This window comes from Pocillopora damicornis, chromosome 9, assembly GCF_964200805.1.
Source record: "Pocillopora damicornis chromosome 9, jaPocDami1.2, whole genome shotgun sequence".
Lineage (NCBI taxonomy): Eukaryota > Metazoa > Cnidaria > Anthozoa > Scleractinia > Pocilloporidae > Pocillopora > Pocillopora damicornis.
Window position 1 is genome coordinate 11,883,288 of NC_142678.1, and position 22,662 is coordinate 11,905,949.

General features: G+C 37.2%; 2 protein-coding genes across 6 annotated transcripts in view; both read left to right on the top strand.

The window, feature by feature from the left end:
• The first annotated feature begins 911 nt into the window (after nt 1-911).
• On the top strand, nt 912-9,096 carry LOC113676547 (T-complex protein 1 subunit epsilon). The gene is made up of 10 exons (XM_027193213.2): nt 912-1,197; nt 1,291-1,351; nt 2,251-2,415; nt 2,856-3,054; nt 4,199-4,391; nt 5,263-5,532; nt 6,485-6,670; nt 6,855-6,992; nt 7,805-7,985; nt 8,692-9,096. The coding sequence occupies exons 1-10, from the start codon at nt 1,075-1,077 to the stop codon at nt 8,811-8,813; spliced, it is 1,638 nt and encodes a 545-aa protein (XP_027049014.2). The 5' UTR covers nt 912-1,074; the 3' UTR covers nt 8,814-9,096.
• A 3,197-nt stretch (nt 9,097-12,293) lies between these two features.
• LOC113676552 (gamma-aminobutyric acid receptor subunit beta-4) overlaps nt 12,294-22,662 on the top strand; it is a 31,297-nt gene continuing 20,928 nt past the window's right edge. For 2 of the 5 annotated variants that reach the window (XM_089181912.1, XM_089181913.1), the window contains exon 1: nt 20,327-20,510. The gene's annotated coding sequence lies outside the window, so the exon portion shown is untranslated. Of the gene's footprint in view, nt 12,459-20,326; nt 20,511-22,662 lie in introns of those variants that run through there. The other 3 variants (XM_089181910.1, XM_027193217.2, XM_089181909.1) reach the window with 3 other exon arrangements.

Below are 22,662 nucleotides of genomic sequence, written 5' to 3' on the forward strand. Positions count from 1 at the left end.
ACAAACAGCATACACGTGCAGCACTTGCGGCAGGGACTGCCATTCACGCATTGGCCTTCACAGTCATAGTCGCAGATGCTCCAGCCAAACACACAATTAGGATGCTATACCCATGGTCGACCCTGACCGATGGAGGCCTACTGTACAGATAATAATGAATGAATCCTCACTCTCTAAGAGGAGACTTCAAGCAGTCTCTCCTTCACTGCCCGCCCGTTGCGCGGGTCAAAAAATTAGCGAGAAATGAAATTGATGTAGTGCACCTCTCGGAACTTTGTGAGTAAGGCGCGGTGCGCGCCAACATCAACTTTTTTTCGCTGATTTTGATTGACTCTCATTACGGACCTCGCCGAGAGGAGGGACGCCACGTAGTCTACTGTAGGGGGAGGGGAGTGAAACAACCTTTCGTAATATGCCATTGAGTCGTCAGGACCATTCATGCGGAAAGTCCATCATTTTTGAGGAGGTATTAATTTAGAGAAGAAGACACTTTTTTAAATAGATAGTTTTTGACAAGAGGGAGCGTTCTTCACCTGAAAAGCTTTGTACCATTTGATTCGTAGTTGCTGTTCGCGAAATGAGCCCGTATTTCCCTTCGGAAGGACTAAAGAGACCAGAGAGATGGTGGAAATGGAACGTATCATGGCTTTTTGTCAGAGGCAAAAATCGTTCTCCATTAGACCTAAGTGTTTTACCTAATGTCGCTCTTTTACGAAGGCTTCTGATCTATTCTTCTCGATACAAATGCAAAGCGACCTTTTGAACTAGAGCTATCAGAAAACCCCTCCACTAAGTTGCTTTTTGCTGGCCTTTTTCTTATTATTATCTGAAGTCACACTAGAAGAGAAGTGTTAAATCAATCTCAAAAAAAGTCGTTCCTACTCCGTTATCTCAGTCCCACTTAGCGTAGCCTGGTGACGAACGTGTGTAATGGACCGTGAGCGATATGGCATTTAGGAGGTTTGGTTTACACCGGTGCTCGAAGTGTTCTGGTGTTTGAGCGAGAACTATCCAAGAAAATCCAAATTAATCGTAAAAACCGTAAGGGATCCTTGCTTCTTTATACTCACAACGATGGCTGCAATGCCTCTTCAAGCTCGTCCACAGGGTATTACCTTCGATGAATATGGCAGACCATTTATAATTTTGAAAGAACAAGATAGGCAAACGAGGTTGACAGGGCTCGATGCACAGAAGGTGATTCTCGAATAATGACAGTCACATGCGTGAAATTGATTTGATTTCCACCTCGTTCATCCCATTGATTTTTTTCTTTTTTTAAATCTCTAGTCTCACATTTTGGCGGCAAAAGCTGTAGCTAATATTCTACGCACTTCTCTGGGGCCGAAAGGTATGTAACGATTAAGCTACACGAACATCACTTGCAGCTGTCATTCGATTCGACTGGGCTGATTTTTACATTTTGTCAAACTCCGTCAAAGAATGAGACGAACTCCTCTTCGCCATCGTCTCTTTAGAGAAATGGGAAGTCCCCTAACTCAGCTGTAAATTGAACAGTGTTCTACGATGAATGCCTGGTAGTCACGCTAGTAGTAAACTCGTGTACAGTACATGTGTACTTGACTTACCCTTGTAGTTCTGGTGTATGCGCTTTGAAAATCATTTCTTTGACAATCTTCGAACTTGTTACATTTCTCGCGAACACCAGACAGTGATTTAACACAGCAATACCACTCCTGTGCTTTATGAGAGCATCAAACCACACAGATGCATGAAGCAGTTGCAATCAGTTAAGCTTCACTACTACTACTTTAATGCAAGAACACTTTTTTAAAAGATAGCCTAGCTTTTTAAATTACCCACTGCTGATTCTTGTGAAATGCATATTTTGGGTGGCCTCCTCACTCAGCTAGATTCTAAAGGTATTTTTACAAAATATTGGTAAAAATGCAGCACAAAAACAACACCCCTGTAAACAAGTCAGTATACAACTTATTTGCAACTGGGTGTTGTGTTTATATGACAGCTACTTTTCTTGACTTAAATTTACAAAGGATTATATCACAGGCAGAAGGGTGACTCACTAATTTATATAGTGGGGCACACAAAGTGTAAGATATCTTCCCCCACCCTACTGTCAGACCCCTTTCCATATTTCACTGCTGAAGTGCTCTTGAATCATAGCCATGGTTGCTGAAGAGGCAACAAGCCCTAAAACACTGTGCATCTTTTAGACCGATATCAACTTTTCTCGTATAATTTCTCTCAATGAGTTATGTGATTTCATAGGCATGGACAAAATGATGGTGAGCCCAGATGGAGATGTTACAGTGACCAATGATGGTGCCACCATTTTGGACATGATGCAGGTGGAACATCAAATAGCTAAACTGATGGTTGACTTGTCAAAATCACAGGATGATGAAATTGGTGATGGAACAACAGGAGTTGTAGGTAAGAATACCAGAATTTCAAAGTGAAGGCTTCATTTGTTGGTAATCTTGTCTAGCCTGAAATACAACAATAGTACTGTCACAAATGGCAGGACTTGAAGAGTTCAGTCATCAAAATTAACCCCCCCTCACCCTAATATCATTATGCATATTTTCCATACTGTTCTCTATGTATTTCCTAAGGTGCTGACAAGGAGAATTTGTTTAACAATCCAGAGCTTTTGTAGGTGTCATATCCTTTATTCTCATGACCTTAATGTGTGAATTGGGGCTGATATTGTAAGGGGAAATAAGGTGTAAGTCATTCTTAAGAGTCCAAAATGCTGAAAACTTTGCTTGGAAGCTTTCAAGTGCAGCTTTACCTCAGCGCCATGGTCAGAGTGTTTTAATCACAGAAAAGTGTGGTTGATTTGTTATTTTGCTTTATATCTGTCTTGATAGTTCTGGCTGGAGCTCTTCTTGAACAAGCTGAACAGCTGTTGGACTGGGGAATTCACCCTATAAGGATTGCTGACGGTTATGAGCTGGCTGCCAGAATAGCAAATGAACATCTTGACAAGATTTGTGACAGCTTTCCTATTGACAAAAGCAATCCAGAATCTCTTATTCAGACTGCCATGACAACATTGGGATCTAAAATGTAAGTATGATAGTGCATATGTCAGGGTCATTTGCAGCAAAGCAAAATAATATTGTAGACACAGAACATGTATTTTATTTTTTAACTGCCTACAATAGTATTTGTTTTCTCCTATAACCAGGGTTCAAAGTTAGTTGTTAAAACCAATCATCTTTTAATACCTCTTTCCCCCCCACCCCCCCCCCCCAAAAAAAAAGGAAAAAAACACATCACCACATTTTCTTGAGAAACTTACCCCTTCAATTCAAAATAAACTTTGGTTGCACCCCTCAACCCCTAATACCCTGCCCCCTTAAAAATATTGTCTCTTATATATCTAGGGAGCCATCAACAAAATTTGACAACATGCACATACATATAATCATCAGTGCTCCAAGTTGCAACCATTTTGGTCACCATGGTGTGAAGTTGACCAAAATTTTTCAAAGGCAACCATTTTACTGTTGAATGTTGCCAATAGGCATCTTTTTGGAAAATTGATTTTTGAACCTTGGTCATGGAAGAAAACAAAGGCTTTTGCAGGCAATTAAAAAATATGATACATGTTTTACATCCAACTGGGAGCACCGATAATTGTATGTGTATGTTGTCATATTTTGTTGATGACTCCCAAGGTAAATGAGAGACAATATTTTTGAGGGGGGGGGGTTTGGGGGTGCAAACAAAGTTTATTTTGAATAGAAGGGATTAGTTTCTTCAGAAACTGTGTTGATGTGTTTTTTCCCTTTTTTCTGGGGAAGGGGGGGGTATTAAGAGATGATTTGGTTTAATCAACTGAGTTGACTGTGTTAATTGGTCATTGTAAAGAGTTTTTAAAACTATTTATGGGGGCCAATTCACATTATTTATCAACTCACTTGATAGAACCAAATGATGACGTTTATGGGCGTTTCTGATACGTACTGCTTCAATAAACAGACTTAGCATTTAGTAAGTATTTTCAAGGGGTAAGAAATGTAACCCTCAGTAGTTTATAGACATTTTTAGATATACATGACATACATGCAGGGTCACCCTGTAGTCTGTATAAACTGTATGGAAGATGCAATTGCTTGGTGGCCGAGCGATTAATTTGGTGAGCTCAGGATCTGCCCGTTTACGTGACTGTCTGATCATGGTAGCTCTTTTCTTTGTTTGTTTTTAGTGTTAGCAGATGTCAGAGGAAGATGGCAGAAATTGCAGTGGAAGCTGTTCTGTCTGTGGCAGACTTGGAAAGAAAAGATGTAGACTTTGAATTAATTAAGATGGAAGGGAAGGAAGGTGGAAAGCTGGAGGACACAATGTTGGTTAAAGGAGTTGTTGTGGACAAAGATATGAGCCATCCTCAAATGCCAAAGGTACATTGTGTTGCTACAAACCCAGAAACACATGATCTCCTTCATCAAAGTCGGTTACATACTCTGTGTAATAGAACACTTAGGTACTTTGTGTCAATCTGAACTGTGTGTGTAAACATTTTGTAGCTGAACTTGCTTTACTGTGGTAGGGGAAGCTTGAAAACTTTCCAGAATGAGTGGAAAGATTGAACTGATTGCAGCAAGTGAATAACTCCAATCACAAGTTGTTATCTCCAGATAAATTGCTATATTTCTTCCACTACAACTGGAATTTACACTTAACCCAATGACCCTCACCCTGTGCTTTTTTACTCCTTGAAGTGACATTTAAACTCTCTTTACAATATCAAAATGCTTCCCAACACCAAGGGGTGTAATCCTGTAAGATCTCTGAGATCTCATTAGTAATTATCCTTACTGTTGTCAGTTTGGAGAATTTTGTATTGGATGAACTTAAAATCCCCTTATTGATATTTCTCTTTCCTCTCATCAGTTCTATGCTTAATATTGCATTTATGTTGTAAGGAGAAATTCTGTCTTGGTCACCTGTTGCAATTAACCCTTCAACCCTCATAAGTGATTAACATTTAACTTCTCCCTATAATATATAATATCCATACATTATCCAGCAGACAGGTAATGGGAATACTCAAAATGATCAGGTAGACGTTGTTTTCTTGATGTAACACCAAATTCTCTTAACCAAATTACAAGGAAATATGTAAAAGCTAGAAAGGAGAATCAACAATCACATCTTGGGAGTTAAAGGGTTAACTTATTTACAAGTATTTAGCAGCTGGAGGGGAGAGTTACTAGTTAGATCTTGGGAGAAGAAAGTATACAGTTCTGGAACTGCTCTTATGTCTTACAGGTCATCAAAGATGCTAAACTTGCTATTTTGACCTGCCCGTTTGAGCCGCCCAAGCCAAAAACAAAGCATAAGTTGGATGTGACTTCTGTAGAAGATTATCAAAAACTGCAGGAGTATGAGAAGGAGAAATTTGAAGAAATGGTTAAACAAGTAAAGGATACAGGTGCTAACCTGGCCATATGTCAGTGGGGTTTTGATGATGAAGCTAACCATCTTTTACTGCAAAATGAGCTGCCTGCTGTCAGATGGGTTGGAGGACCTGAAATAGAGGTAATTATTTTGTTCTGTGCAGTGCTGCTTGATCCTAGTTACAGCTTCTGTAGGGAGCTGGAAATTTCCAACAATGTGGCTGTCCACATACAGGGAGTGGAGGGGAAGTCAGACAAAATATCAGAGCATATTATGACCAACTAAGCCACAAACTTAAAAGGATAATTTGGTATTATCAAATGAGTGTTAGCCCTTCATCAGAGTGAATGAATGGTTAATGAGGGGCTGATGAGGGGCTAACACTTGAAACATCAGCTTTTTAAACTCTAACTGTTGGCCAATTTACATTATTAAATCAGTTAAATTAATACCAAATTACCTTGTTATACTCTCCCATCAACACAGCACCACAGTTTCTTTATAAACTTTCCTACTTTATTCATAAGCCACAAACTTGCTGCCTTAGCATGTTGGAAACCAACACAAAGCTTGTGTCATAGATACCCATCACTTATCACAACACCACAATTCACTGTTGCATTTAAATTACATCTGATTGAATAGATCATCATCATTTGCCTTTCCTTGCTGTTCTTGATACATTTTTTTGTGGTACTGACAATGAGAATTTGTTAAACAATCAAGAGCTTCCTAAGTTGATGATAATTTCCTTAATTCTGAGGACTTCTATGTTTACTGTGATACTGAAAGGGGAAATTAGAAACCAGTCACTCTTAGGAGTGAAAGGGTTAACACACTCTTCAGGTGGTGTACAGCAGAATAAGGCAATGCATCACCTGTTTATCTGATGCACATAGCCTCACCATTTTGTTGTGATATTCAATGTCTCCTTCCAAGTTGCAAGTTAGATTTTCCCTCAGTTACACCTTCTTGAAGGTTAACTTGCATCTTGTCCAGGACTTAGCTTACTTGTGTCTCAGTGGAGAGAGCATGAAAACATATTTGTAGGTCAACAATGATTGCTACAAACTATTCTGATTTCTCTCCTCAGCTTATTGCAATTGCAACTGGCGGAAGAATAGTTCCCAGATTTTCTGAACTGACAGCAGATAAACTTGGCAAAGCTGGCCTGGTGAAAGAGCTCAGTTTTGGAACAACCAAAGATAGGATGTTAGTTATTGAAGAATGCCTCAACTCGCGAGCTGTTACAATCTTCATCCGTGGAGGAAACAAAATGGTACAGTAGTGTTTTATATTATTGGAATGCCTGTACTTGTAAATGTATCCCTCTTTGTTACTGTGAAGTCAATTTTTTTATTTTGTCAGCTCGTTTGACATGTAATAAATAACAGTAAACAATGTGCATGTTATGCTCACTAACAAGTTAATGGGAATGGACTGAATTTGTTTTCTTCTTACAGATCATCGCTGAGGCTAAAAGAAGCATGCATGATGCATTGTGTGTTGTCAGGAATCTTGTGCGAGATAACCGTGTCGTGCATGGTGGAGGTGCAACTGAGCTTGCATGCTCCTTAGCTGTCACCAAAGAGGCAGATAAAGTAAGGGGCTTAAAGAAGCCTTAATAGATGGGTTAGAATGAGGTGGCAAACTTCAGAGTGAAATCATGGCTGTACGTTGGAGTTTTACTAAAGTTTTGAAGGATCATTGATGAATCAGGCTTTGCTCATAGCCCTTATTTTTTGTATGATTTGCTGATGTAGTCTACTGACAAATTGAATGCATCCATGAAGCTAGAACGGCTCTATCTTTTATGATTATCTTTTATGGTCAAGTTCGTGCAATTTTTAGGTATAAAAACACAATTAAGACAAACAGTAGCCTTTGAACCACAGCTATGACACCTGCCCTGTGGTTACACAACTATTGTACTGTCAAGCTTATTGCACAATTGTTAACCTTTAACACTTTATTAAACATCAGCACACATACTCTCCTTACTGTTCTGCATACATTTCCTATGGTGCTGACATGGAGAATAGTCCATTTTACAGTTGCGTGCTTGGTTGCCAAGCCTTTGAACAGGAGTGAGGCTAAGGATGACCTTGTTATGATGCAAACGTTGCTGCTTTTCAAATGTAAATTACTTTGTTAGAATGCTATCTAGATACTGTTCTCTATCACAACAAGGTCACCTTCAGCCTCACTCCAAATCAAAGGTGTGACAACTGAGTACACAACTGTTAAAATGACCAATTCGTTTAACATTATCAAGAGCTTCTGAACTTGGTGATCATTTCCTTTATTCTCCTGACCTTAATTTGTTTGCTTCAGGGGTGATATTGTCTAGAGTGATTAGATCCTGGGCACTCCCAGTGGTCAAAGGAATAATGTTAAACTGTTGTTTCCTTAGATATCCACGCTTGAGCAGTATGCCATGAGAGCATTCAGTGATGCCTTAGAAGCCATACCTCTTGCACTGGCAGAGAATTCAGGCCTGAACCCAATTCAAACTGTAGCCAGTATTAAATCCAGACAAGTCGCTGAAGGCAATCCCAGACTTGGTGTTGACTGCATGGATGCCGGAATTAATGGTAGGTAGCTTTTTTTAATCCAATTAGATTCGCCACTGTCGTTGCAAGATGGCCTTTCCTCTCCCTTATTGTAAAGGGTCTGTGCAGGGAAAGTAATTACGTATACATGTAATAACAATCATGTGATTGTCTCAACAACGAATTTTGTTTCAAACCAAATCTATAGAAAGGAAGAGAAAACTAAGTGTATTTAACAATTATTCGCCGAAGGTGAAGCAAACATTGTTAAATCATCCCCGGCACGAAGTCGAGGGATTATTCAGCAATGTTCAATAGTATAATTACTCAGTTGCTTGACTCATATTCTTTTGTAAATTCTACAAATAAAGAAAGCATTTTGCATACTTTGTTACAATTGTGGTGATTACCCATATCAATATAAACAAGGAGTCTCAACAAGTTAATTAAATTCAATCAGTTAAAAATTCATATCTTTCTTTTGAAGTGTCTCGCCAAACTCAATGTTCTCTTCGTAATTGAATGTTCTTTTATAGTGATTAACGCTGTTTTGAAATTTAGCGTCCCTGCTATAATCACCTCGCGCGAGGTGATTATAGCGAGATGTAAGGCAATCCTCGACCAATCAGAGCGCACGCATTTCTTTAATTACCTGAGTAACTATACTATTGATAATTAGACTGGTTTGACTAATGTAATTAACTCACAATTATGCTGACACATTCCCGGTCTTAAACTCTTTTCGTAGATATGAAAGAACAACACGTCATTGAAACGCTAATTGGAAAGAAACAGCAAATAAGTCTAGCCACCCAACTTGTAAAGATGATCCTTAAAATCGACGATATCAGGACGCAAGGAGAATCGTGACACCCTGACTTGGCTAGCTTGCGTGACATCTGAGTGTGACATACGATTGGTGTACAAGAATAACACTGGTGTGTTGCCTACGCCAGTTATTCATGGACTCTATGTTTGAACAAAAGTTGTCAGGCGAAGTTTCTTTACAGATAGTGTTGAACATTCTAGTTAATTAAATGTTCAAGAAATCGTCTTTTAAGCCGGCGAAAGAACCAAAGAACAGCCTTAATTCGACGAAGATCGAGAGAAATGTATCACATTGGTGAATAAAATTGTAAACAGAGCGCACAAATGGTGTTGTTATTGCAGTTTATATATAGTTGGTACTAACCAGAAATATGAGGTTACTGAGTAACGTAACGAGCTCTCGGCTACCTATCGTGGGAGCATATCCAGGTGTCACAGGAGTATCTCCTCCCTCTTAATTGAGATTCTGCTACCTCAATAAACCTCGGCTAGAGAGAGGTTCAGTTAGAGAAAACTGAAGTGTTTTGCTCGAGATCAATGGACAGTGAGCTGAGCAGTCCTCGAATTAAGAACCGTCTCCCCGGAGTCTGGCGCGTTAGTCACCAGGCTATTGCGTTTCCAACTGTCATGTAGATCCTGATGAAGATGTCTTTGAAAGCGCACGAGGTTCCCGCTCAATTAATTAACGGCTTCGGCTGTGCGCGTTATTCTTAGAAGATAAAGTTAATGCTGATTTTTTTTCAAAGAAGGAAAAATTTTCTCTATGGAAAGGAAGGCATAGAAAACCGCGTGAGCTTCTGTGTCATTCATAGGTGTTAAGTAAAGAAGCGGAAGTTCTAGAAAGCAGCAGACATGTTATCATTTTATGGGAAGACAACTATTCCATTATTGAGGACATTCAATTTGACAGTTCTATTTTATCATCGATGTGCGAAAGTGCTAAGTTGATATGTAAAATTGCATGGGATAAGATTAGTATTATCACAAAAGGAAACGCGACAACATAAGAACAAACAGGAAGTTGGTTATGATGCAACTAATGAGTTAATGTGGGTTGCTACCATTTGATAGGTAGAGATTCTTTGATCTTCAATTGGGAACTACTGGTAGCGTAATCAAAGATTCTGAAAAATCGTGAGAAGAGCGTCTATGAGATTACTGGGAATTTTGTAAATGTTATAGTATGAAAGAGGTCTGAAAGTTATTTAAGAGAAACCATTCGGTGTTTTTTACACTCGCGTGCATCAACACCTAGTCAATGATCGGATCTGATCTGACCTGATCGCTAATTTAAACCGAAGATGACAGCGGAACAGTCGAAACTTGTCTTTGAAAAAAAATGTTGTCTCCTTTCTTAAAATTGAAAGAAAATAATGATTGTGCTCTCTAATTACTCTGAAGTGGCTTGCCACATCAGGAAAAGCTGCTCCAGATGCAATGCTGAGTTGCTCATACTTCTACGGACTGATTTTTAGATCCGTAATTAATTTATAGTGATCATTTGACACGTGGAAAGCGCTATTTATGATAATTCTAAATTACAGCAAAAAACAATTTAAGGAAAGCAAAAGATTTACACATTCGTTTTCCCACGAGAGTTGAAAGAAAAACTGGTGATAAATAACAAGAGATGACTCATAAAAATCAGTTTAAGCACTGCAGAACATGACCAGCAAAATTGTATTGTAAAACAAATAAGTGCTACAATATGAAAACAATAGCCTCTATTTTGAGCCGAAATATGCACGGGTATTGTCCGCGGACATTGTCTGTTCTAAGATGCGAGCAGTTTTCCTAGAGCTTCGCTCTCGGAAACTGTGCTCTTCGAGGAACAAGTAATATCCAAGGACAAATGTATAAGAATATTTTCGTGCAAAATAGAGAATATTGTGTGCATTATCTTTCAAATATTTTGCAACGTGGGTGAACGGACGAACAGCTTTCTTTTCAAGACGGGGGAAGTTTTTTTTGGAGTGTTCTCTGGTACGGCTCTATGAACAAGCAAATGCTTCCCTTGTTCTGTAACAATTATGAGACTCTCTCAACTTGAAATAAATTTGAAACAGAAACTTATCGTAATGGATATAAGGTTTGAAATTTGGGGAATATCACCCGGGAGATATTTTCGAATATCCCCCAGTTTTAGCTGGGGAAAATTCTGTCACAAGATGCGTTAAGACCAATCGTGTGCGAGCAAAAATATTTGATGGATTAATATATATGATAATGCTTCTTTTCAGTAAACAAAAAAAATGATGATTATGATGATGATGATGATAGAGAATATTGTGTGTATTATCTTTCAAATATTTTGCATCGTGGGTGAACGGACGAACAGCTTTTTTTTCACGGCGGGGGAAGTTTTATTTGGATTGTTCTCTGGTACGGCTCTATGAACAAGCAAATGCTTCCCTTGTTCTGTAACAATTATGAGACTCTCTCAACTTGAAATAAATTTGAAACGGAAACTTATCGAAATGGATATAAGGTTTGAAATTTGGGGAATATCACCCGGGAGATAGACAGTCTTAGCTGGGGAAAATTCTGTCACACGATGCGTTAGGACCAATCGTGTGTGAGCAAAAATATTTGATGGATTAATATATATGATAATGCTTCTTTTCAGTAAACAAAAAAATGAATATGAATAATAATAATAATCATAGGAAGAAGAAGAAGAGGAAGATTAAAAAGAATAGAGAGAGAAAAGAAGTTATTCATAACTTAGCTGTACTCTTAAACCTTTACTTCCAGAATTGATCAAAATTTATCTTCTTGCAATTTCGTTAAGTCATCTTGTAAAAAAAAGTTTTGAGAATAGACAAGCTTATCAGCCAGAGGGTGTTATTTTGGAATGAGACCAAATTCTCTTGTCTAATTTACAATGAAAAATTATAGCAGTAGATAGAGAAAATGTTAGGAGTTCAGTGGTTAATGAGGCAAATGAAACGCAAGAGAAGCGTAAGCCGGCTGAACTCAAGGAAACAGATTAAAACACATTTTTGAAATTTGGACTAGAGTTTCTGCAACATTTTATCTGTTTAACAACCTGAAACAAATGAATCGTCGAAAAAAAAATTGATTAAATTTACGACTGATGGGTCATTACGAATTATTAGCACCATGGATAGGTGAAGTTATTTGAGTTTAATAAAGGCAAATAACGTATTCCGTAGTGGTGAAAAATGTTAATATAATGTTGAAGAGATGAAATTTTTCATTCACCATGCGGATAATAAAATCAGAAAAGTGTTTATTACAAAGGGAAGATGTACAGGTGAAAAGCGCATCACGCACTGGTGAAAAATTTCAAAATACATCAAAAACTAAATGCCATTTCTAAGCATTACTTTGTCAGCTAAAAATTGTTTATCCAATTCACGACAATGAGTGGAATTTTCCTCGCTTATGATATATCCTACAGAGTTAAGTTACATTTGAACTGCTTGCCAGCTACGTGCCCACTCTTAGCAACAGTCAATATGATCCAATCAAAGGTGGACGGTGAAGCTGACAAGATTGTTATTTTTAAGAAACCACCCACATTGCAATTTAACCGAAGCAGACTGAATGTATTGATTGAAATCAGCTACATCCTACATTTCTAGTTAAGACAGATGATTTTATCTCTTTAATACGCCAGAACATGCCCTGTACCTTTGGATAGTCAGACCACCGCAACAACAGGTAAAGTTTTCGTAGGGTTAAAGGAAACACTAGCGGAAAGGTGAAGCTTACGATCCGCAGAATTGTTTTAGTTGTAGGAACAAAGCTATGGATCTAAGAATTTTAAACTAGATTCAGCTTTTAATCACAATCTAAAGAGTTTTTTTTTTTTTACAGTAAAGTCCGTTAATCGGTTAATCATTTCATATGAAAGTTTACTTGAAAAATTTACGTAACGATGCGACCGTGGAATGGAGGGGGGGAGGGGGGAGTGGGGCGAAGATAGAGAGAAAGACAGTGAGAAAAACTCTCAGAAAACTTCGTAAAAATGGAACCTAGAAACCCAATTTCTCATAGGTTAACTAGTTTATTATTTCTTTCCTTTTCGATCACGAAGTCAGTGTTCTAGAATGATGCAGAGGGGGGAGGGGAGACCTTTTCTTCTGAAGAGAGATATCGTGGTTTAAGGTATCGAAATGGGTATGGAAAACTACCGCAGATGTTTTTAATAGGGTCCAATGATGGATATACGATGTTGACTTAAGAGAAAAGCGAGAAAACGAGTTTAAGCCTTTTAACCGCGCCAGGAAGTAGGTTCTTTGTTTAAATTGTCTCGCGGAAGACATAAATTTTGCCGATTACAGCCTAGCTTCCCGCAAGATCCTTAAAATTATTGGTTGAATGGCGGGTGTATGTCTAGGATCTCCATTTAACTTTTCTTTGGTCCCCTCAGGGAACACGAAAGTGCTTCAAGGAAAAGTTTTCATTGGAGGTGACACATGTCATTCCCTGCAAAATAAATTTGCTTTTTCGTGTCTCTTTAATGTCTTCTAAGATCAGTTAAGTATCACTTGTCAGGTTTTCAGGCGAGATTCATTGTGTTGTTATTTGGTTTGTTATTATGTGAAACCTCCACTGGCGCCGACGGTGGGCACAATTTCAGTAAACCATTATACTGCATATCGTGGAATAAACCTTCCTCTGCCAGATTGTTTTTTTAGAGATTAACCTTATGATACTGTAACTTTTTTTGCCTCAAATTTTGCAAAAATTGCTACGTAACTTTGTGAATAATTTGGTTTAGCCAGCACAAATCATTTTGCAGCTGCGACGGTAAGTTCTCAAAGGGCTTTTGAAGAAAAGTAAACTAAAATCAGTTGATAATTTGAATTTAAGGTTCTTCGTGATGAAACTTTTATAAGAAAAACAGATCAATTTGTCTAACAAAAAATGTCTTTAAAGAAAATGAGTTTCCGTGGGCGAATTTTATGCTCTTATTTTGTTTTTCTGGCGTGCAACATCGCCGTCAGCAATGAATTAACGAAACTGTCATCATAAAGCAAGATGTTTTTCGTTTTATCAAGAGCGTACGACTGAGAAAAAAAATTCTGAATCTTCTTGAGGAGTCGAGCATAAGACCTACGGCAAATTTCGCGTTCTACTCTACTACTAAGCCACAGAGACTCTAGTAATGGTGGGTTAGATCATTGCTAAATGTAGGTTCATGTGTAATTTGTTCACGTTTTAAATTTCTCTTTTTCAGAATATATGTGTTTACCTACTTTTTGTTAATTGCGACTTCAAGCGCGTAGGGTCCTAGGGAGCACGAAGGCTAAAAGATGCACTGAAGGTACAAGGCTCGATTCATGCTAGTCCTAGCTCATGGTATTCTAGGTTTTTATTTTTGATAAAGATTTTTTTTGAGTACAGAGCTAGTTTTTCGAGTTTTTCCGCAAAGCTAAGTTAGACTGGTACTGAAAGCTTTTCTTGGTGAACATGGTATCGTGTGGTATCGTGTGGTTCTAGGCTGGGAATGTTATACAAACACAATTTTGATCCACACATTCCTTTTGCCTCAATAGGTTTTGAATCTGTGAGGAATTTAAGAGGCCATCTCCTCAATCTATTTTAAGTTATTTCGAAGACTTCTCTAAGACTTCATTTGATACGCTTTGGGATATGAATTAATGATTAGAGGGTAAAATCCCACTCTTAAATGTTAATAGAAGTTGGTGTCAACTTGTAAGATTAAGGCACCGAGCCTTAGCTGAAGTTGTGTGAAAAAGAAAATCCCATGAGTCAGAAAGCTTTATCGAAAAGTATAGCTCGCTGGAGTACTTTGAACACCGCCCGGCTTTACTCCATGATTTTATTTAACTCATACAACTAGATGGCAATCTGATTGAATGTTGTAAAACCAAGATCTCATCCGAACCGAAAATACGGACAAAAATGAGCAACTAAAGACTCAAAACAAAGAACTTATATGAAGCAAGAAATATAACACTGACCAAGTCGCGATTGCTAATGGTTTCCCATCCGATTGGCTGAGAAAGTGGCCAATCACAAAACAGGTAAGAAAGAACTAACTAAATTGAATCCCAAGTTGCTATCGACACTCAGTTAAGAATTTCTGTAAAGTGGGTGGGTTTTTTAAAACCTTTTAAAGTGTTTTATCCTGTGCAGATATTACACCATGTTTAGTCTCAAGAAACTCTTCTCAAAAATATATTTTTTAAGAATGTATGAAGTGATTGTGAATTATAAGATTACGCATGGATTCTTGAAATTTGTCTTAAAAAGTTCTGAACCTGCTCTGGCCCACAGCTTAAGCAGTTCAAGTAAGGGTTTTACAGAAAAGAATCCTCCGTGCCCATGAATCACGGAAAGCACTCGTGTTCGTCCCACAATCACTATTAAACAACCATGTAAAATCTTACCATGAAATACGAAGGTTGTCAAAATCCATAAATTAAACGATTCAATTTAGTCAAAATTTATACGTCGCATTATTTTTTAATTTGAGAGCGACATCACGCATCGATCGTCTAGTTTATCAAATAGCAATGATCCAGTAAAATTGCTGACGATTCCTTCGACATTCTGCAATCCTAAGTCAGTTATTTTTATTTACTAAACCTCGACGACAAACGATGGTATTTCTGAGTTTTGGTTATGAAATAAGGTAGCAATACAGCGTTTCATGTTGCTAATAACTGAGAACTGTCCAAGAATTAGAGAAATATTATGGACGAACGGAAGGGAATATTCAGTATTGCTGGCAAATTCTGTGAGCGTCTTTGCTCGTCTATGACTGAAATTTAAACCTAAGAATTTGTTATTGTATTGATAACGTATTCGCTAGAGAGACAAGAGAGTTATATCAAATACAGGGGTTTCTTGTATGGTATAGACTATGATCATGGGTACGACAAGACAAATGCATCTTATTGATGACAATTATTTATGATTTTTTTCTGTTTGGTCAATCAAGCTAAACGAATTAACCGGCGACCTCTACGCAGTACTGCGGGTTTAGTAATTGGATGTCAGTGCTTCATTATTAAATATCACTAGTGTTTATTTTCATTTCGTGTCGTTTCTTTCTCTGTGGGGGATAAATATCAAAGTCAATAAGTTAACAGGAGACAAGATAAATGCCCACGTGATAGCTTTAAACGAAAAAAAAGAAAACCATTTACGTATGAAAGATTTAGTCATTTTTGTCTTTTCTTTATGGTGATATTAGGGTTTAAAATGTTACATTAGGTGAAGCTCTGTGATCTGCAGCCGAAAATAACCTCCTTGCCTCCTTTATTTGGAAAGTGATTATAAACATCTCTTAATGTATCAACCAGTCAAGAAGCCCCAATTGTTATAAGTCGGCGAGCGCTTCGTCCCGGCCCGCGGTGACTTAAACGTGCCACATTTGCCTTTCTTTGATTGGTCTGCAACCAGTGGGAAACCAGTTGAATTATTCCAAAGTTTAAAGAAGATAGATGAAAACATTATGGCATGAACCTTTTAAGTTTGCCGCTTGTTTAAAGATAAATTTGGATCAAAAGGAAAAAATTGCCTATTACCTAGTATGACTCCAAATCATGTCTACATTTGTTTCATATGTAACCACGTTTCACATGCCAAATGATATCAAGTCCGGCTGTTGAATTGGTGCTTGCGTGTATTGAACATTTAACTGGCAATTGGAGACTTAGGAAATAGTAACGTAGCGAAATAAGGTATGTAATCGATGGCTGTACATATATAATTGAGGGAAATCCTTTTGTTATGAAAATAAATAACCTTTAAGAAATTACGGGCTGAATTCACATCCTGAAGCAAACTAATCACAAAAGTGTGCACGGTTTTTAGGGTCATAGCCTCGCAAACAAAATACTGAAACACATAATCAATTTGGTTTTCAATTTTATTTATAACATAGCTCGTAAATTTGTCTATGGATTCCAATATTGTCTAATCAAATTCAATTGCGCGAGCGTGCTTCGACGTCAGCAAACAAATCCCTCCAGAAAAAAAAATTTCCATTGGGTTGAAAATGTTATAAAACAATTGGTTCATACGTCAGCTGTGTGTTCATCGAGATATGAAGCACTTGGCAAGTTTGGAGGGCACTCAAGAAGCTAGAGTTGCTCTCGGCTACGCCCCGAGCAACTCTTACGCATCTTTCGTGCTCTCCAAACTTCCCGCGTGCTTCATATCTCGATGAACGCACGCTGACGTATGAACCAATTGTTAAATAATTATTAAAGGATTCCAATATTGTAATGATAAAAATATAGGTCGCTATTTTCTTTAATTTTTAAGACTTGAATTTCCACTACGCGTTGCAACTTGGTGCGGGTTTTAAATCTTGGATTGACTACTAAATTACGTCGGCAATCACGTGGAAACGACTTGTAACGGTCTAGAAACAGAACAGGTGGAACAGGTCAAATGCCTCGAGTCAAATTACACTTAGCTGAAAAGCTAATAAATATTCTGCACCCTTATTTGAAAGCATGTTTGTATGAAGCTGTTTCCTCCTTAGCTGAACACAGAAAAGGGTAAATAGCAAGATTAATTTATATACCTGCTCTTAACACAAGTTATTTTCCTCAGGATAGATCTTGTTTGCGTTTGAAACAGCCATCTGCTTTGCAGTTGCTATCTAATTTTTCCCTCCATGTATTCACGAAAAAGATTTTATGAAATTTATTTTAATGAAATTCACGTCTACAACTGCTTTGTTTTAGCATCTAATTTGAACCTATTCTAGCTTCAATAAATAGACCTGATAATTTGTGAAAGGGAAGACCGCGGAAAATGCTGGAAATATGCAGTTAATGTGCTATCTGTACGCTGTGGTGCAGATCAGCTTCATAGGCTTTAGTGCATTTTAGATAACCTTAATGAAATGTTATCTACCACAAAACCAAAAAGGCAAATTATGCGGCAAAGGTAGAAGAAAATTTCTGAAGTTTCTGAAGAATAATCTAGCAGCAACTGTTTCAGCAACTGAAGGCTATTAATAAAAAAATTCCAGAAAAATAAGGGTAATTCTTACCTTTCCAGCAAACCCACTTTTCGCCTTTTATATTAAAAAAAAACTCCTTACTTACAGTCAGACTGGCGCTAGGTAATGACTCTCAGGAAAACATTCAGTAATATATTAAATAATTTGAGCAGGTGATATCACGAAGATCCTACGATTTGTGTTTAGTAGCGAGAATCTTCAGCCTCTCCTTTAAATCATTAGGAAAAAATCAACGATCTACTCTCACTTTTGACGAGGAAATAAAACGCTTTCAATTTTTGCAAATGACTCGCCACATGTGGGTAATTGTTTATTAATTATGACCGCGAAGACACCACCACGTTTGGGAGGAGTTTTAGAGGGAAACATGCACTAACTTACTTTAAATCTTTCAGTCTTCAGTTGATAGCTGAAGTAGATTCAGAATCGATTCAAGTGCCTTATTTTCTGTTAACTTGTTGGCAGCCAATGTTCGTTTTTTTATTATCTCTTATGCTAGAGGCGCAAGGTTTAATTTTGTCAAAACCAGCCTTATGAATTAGTGATCTTAAAAGCTTTAATTTTTAATAATTTAATGGAATTGTAAAGATTTATAACCTGGTTCATGGTGTTTCCCCCCAATGATAAACATCGTTTTACAGCACATCTCGGGCATAAAAAACGAAGCGGTTCAGGTGATTTTCGCACGAAATATTCTGGTAAGTTTAAAGGTGCATAACCCGCGATGATTTTTTTTCTGTTTTTTTTTTCTGTTTTTTTTTTATTTTTATATTCATTAACTATTCGTGTGCCACTTAGCCCCTAAAATAGATGAGGCTAAAAAGGAACTGCTAACTTTTAGAACCGCTTATTGTATGTGTAAAATACTTTGGATGGCAGTATATTAGTAGGGAAGATATGTCGCAAATTCTTCAAGTGGATTGCCATTTCTTGGGTTCTGAATCAACTCAAGTGTGAATAGAGGCTCAAATTTCTTTTTACTTTTAGTGGATACAAATCGAAGCAAGCTGTGTTTTTTTCTTGGTAGTTGAACGTATTCTGTGACGCTCAACACTGTTTCAGTTTTCGGGATTTTAAAGGAGGCTCGCGTATTTAAATGCATATTTACCGTTCATTCGGAAATTAGATACTTTGTAAAGTGCCCTGTAAATATGTCTTCTCATGTTACTGCGTTCAAAGACTGTAAATTCATTTGTATTCGCAAAGCAGCAGATGGTTATTAGCTTTTCGTTAAAGAATTGTTTAAAATATGCAGGTCAAATATAACCATAGTGAGCATTCTAGAACCCATTCGAAAAACCCAGTCATGCCGCAAACTTGCCAAAGGTTTATACCCAAAGGCATTGTGCCTTCCGGGAGTGTGTTTGAAACAAATAACCAAATAATACTGCACGAAACTAGTTGTGATGAGATTTGGCATAGAGCTAAAAGAATTGTGGGATTGTCAGCAGATACCAGAATTAGTTTTCAGAAACGTTGTTGTTGTGCTATCTTCAGTCGACTCGTTAACCCCTAAGAGTGACTTACACCTAATATCTCCTTACAGTTTCACCGCTGAATCAAACATTATGGTCACGAGAACGAATGAAATTATCACCAACTATGGAATATTTTATTGTTAAGCAAATTCTTCTTGATAGTAGCACAGGAATTGAAAAGAGAATTGATGCATGCTAGTGTGAGGGTGGAAAGGTTGAAAGTTGGATTATCATCAGTTCTTAATAATGATGATTTGAAATGATATCAATAATGATTTTATTTATTTTGATTTGTCTTTGTCGCTCACCAGCCGAAATATAAATTTATCTTCCTTTCTTTCTTTTATCTTCTTTTTTCTTTAATACTCACCCCCTCCCGCCCCTCCCCCCCTCACTGCCTTGACTCTAATTTGCATATGTTAAGAATAGTTCTCACGGTATGTACCTCCCACCGAAAAATAATAAAAAAAACAACAACACGTAGACCTGTTTACATAGCTCGCTGAAATTAAGACAATTGAATATATTGCGAAACGAAAGCCTGAAGCGAGGATTATCTGCTGTACTCTGAAGAGAATAGCGGTAGGGTATTGTTTGTATATACTTTTTAAAATTTTTTTTGTAAGCAAGAATTAAGGTAAAACACTCGATTAGACGTCATATCATTTCCGCCTTTACACAGCTCCCTTACGTGGATGAAAAGAAAATTCACGCATTATTCTTTCCGGGAGTTATAAAATCATTGAATCATTACCAATTTTTCAACGCAAAAAGAAAAACTCTGCATTTTTTCCGACATAAGAGGCGTTTATCATTTCGTATCCCACTGTGATATGTGAAAAGATAGCTTTCTCAATAGTTTGAAGCTTCTGAGATGACGGTGCTTTACGCGGTTCAATAATCTCTCTTGGAAGCAGGGATTTATTAAAACTTTGGTAGTTTGCCTAAATGGCAGACGAGCTGAAATTTGAAATACAATACAGTGGTAGGATTTAATAACAAGGATATGACAGAAGCTGTGGCAAATTAGAAAGTGAAATATGGGTTAAGTTAAGCCACAATTTTGGTATATATGAATGGATGAATGAATAAATGATGAGATGACAGGAGTAGAGACCCGTGTAAACACATAGAATGTTCTGAAGGTAACGGAAGAAAAAAAACATAATTGATTCGCATCCATTCGCTTTACTAAGCTTCGTTTCTACGTGTTACCCATGTTGACTCTCTGCGTTGGCATCGCTGAAGGAAAACAAATCGTGTCAGTGAAAATTGCTAGAGGTAAGATTTATCATTCCTAGAAGTAGTCTCAGAATCCGAACAAGAAAAAGTCGCAACAATTTTTCAAAATTCCTACGCAACTTCGATTTTCCTCTTTTTTTGCCAGCATTGTCCGTTTTTGTTTTCACGCAGTACTTTGGTTGGGTTAATTGAAGTTCAAAAATCGTTTCTTATTCATTTCTGAACTGTAACAGTTCACGATAATTCGCTAGTCAGTCAAAAACGTTGACTCAATCATTTTAAAATACTAGTTTTAGTCTCGGCTAATAGTTTTTTCGAGGCATTTAACACACATTACCACACTAAGGTTTTTGCCTTTTTTTTCCTTTTTTTTTGAAGTTATTTTTATTAAAGAAAAAGTTAATCTGTATGAACTCCATGTAATTTGTCATAACGGCAGACATCTTTGTAAGTACATTACAATGGGTGCAGCAAAAACTTACCATGTATAATATCTTTTGTTTTCCTTTTTAATAACTTCGCTTTGAAGCTGAAAGATCTTTACATCTCTAGGTTTGGAAAATTTCGAGTAACTTCGGTGTTCCCACTTTTAAATAAACGACCAAACAAAGTTTAATTACATAATCGGTGCGAAACAATTTCAAATCATTGACAAACCTCAGTGATGCTCGAGAGTGTGTTAATTCTGTTTGAGACCCAATAGTTCAGCGTGTGCAATCAAAATAAAGGGCAAAAGAATAGAAATGCAGTGTCAATCCTTTACATTAATGATTTTGGGCGCAGCTAGTACGACCTAGTAATACTTTCTCGATGAATTGTAGCACGTTTAGGGTAACGCATATCTTAGCTTTTAAGTCTGCTAATTTAAAATATTCCGACAGGAACCGTTAAAAGATAAGTTAACAGTTTGGACGAAGTGTTATCCATAAATAATTCTGTCATTTCTAAAGCGTGCCTGTATAATATTAAAATCAGCTTGGGCATTAGTAAACAACGAGAGTGACCTAGCTCAATTACTAACGGGAATCATTTTCAAACATCTTTTGGTAGGATGCCTAGCTGAATAAGAATAATTCTGAACTAAAATAAGGTTTCTTTTTGTCAATTAAAATATAAATATTTTCTTATATAAGTTTACTTCCTCAAAAAATTGTATAGTTTTGTTGAACCTCAATAATTTACTTCTGTAAACATCGTTCAAAAACTATGAACCGGAATAATTCAGCGTTCAATCAGCATTGTTTTCAATTGGCAGCTTTTTCTAGATCGCCTACGGTAGCGAAGCAACTTGTCTTGGTGATCAATAATTTACAACCGACAAAAGTATACCAAAACATATGCAAATATATAGAAATGTTTTAATTTTTTTTTTAATTTTGCCTTGCCCGCCAAGCGCATTAGGCCGAATTTCTGCTATCATTTTCGAAGTACCAAGAGGTCGTCCTAAAATTACGGAAAAAATGAAAACAACAATGCAAAAAGGAAATGGCGTTTTTCGCAATTGGGTTCATTCAACCTGGTGCTATGCAAATTAAGAAGTTTGAATTTTTGTGGTCGGAGATGTGTTTTAAACTAATTTTATTTTTCGTCATGAATAACATGAAAACAAGTCAGGATATGATTATCATTGTTTGGGTTTGCTCGGTCAAAACCTACTGGTTTTAAACTTAATTACGGTTTCTATAGGGTGGTTCTGCTGTTCAGAATTTTCTCGAGTTGCAAGTATTACCTGTGCGGTCTTCTTAGTAATGGACTTGATTAGAGTTCGTCTGAAATTTGTAGTCTCCAAAAGAACTAAAATGGTCGAAGTGTTTAGCTAAACGCTCTAATGAATAGGGATTTGGATTTTCTTTTACTGTTATTTCAAAATTCACCGCAACAGAAGTTGTGAATCCAACGCTACCTACAGTAGTACTGTGAGAGAGTTTGCGCACGCACCATGCAATACTGAACAGCGGTACATTCTGACATTTGTGCGACTGGCTGAATATTAAGCGCGTTAAGCTGGTTGTTTGAATTGCTAATATTTTTGCTTTGACTGATCATCATATAAATTGTTTGACATAATGTTTTTATTTTTAGAAAAGAAAACTTGAATTTGAAAGGAACAAACTTCCATTTTCAAAGAAAGATTCATTTAGGTACATAATTTGCTAATAGCTGCGTCATGGACTATTAAAATGTTGAGATC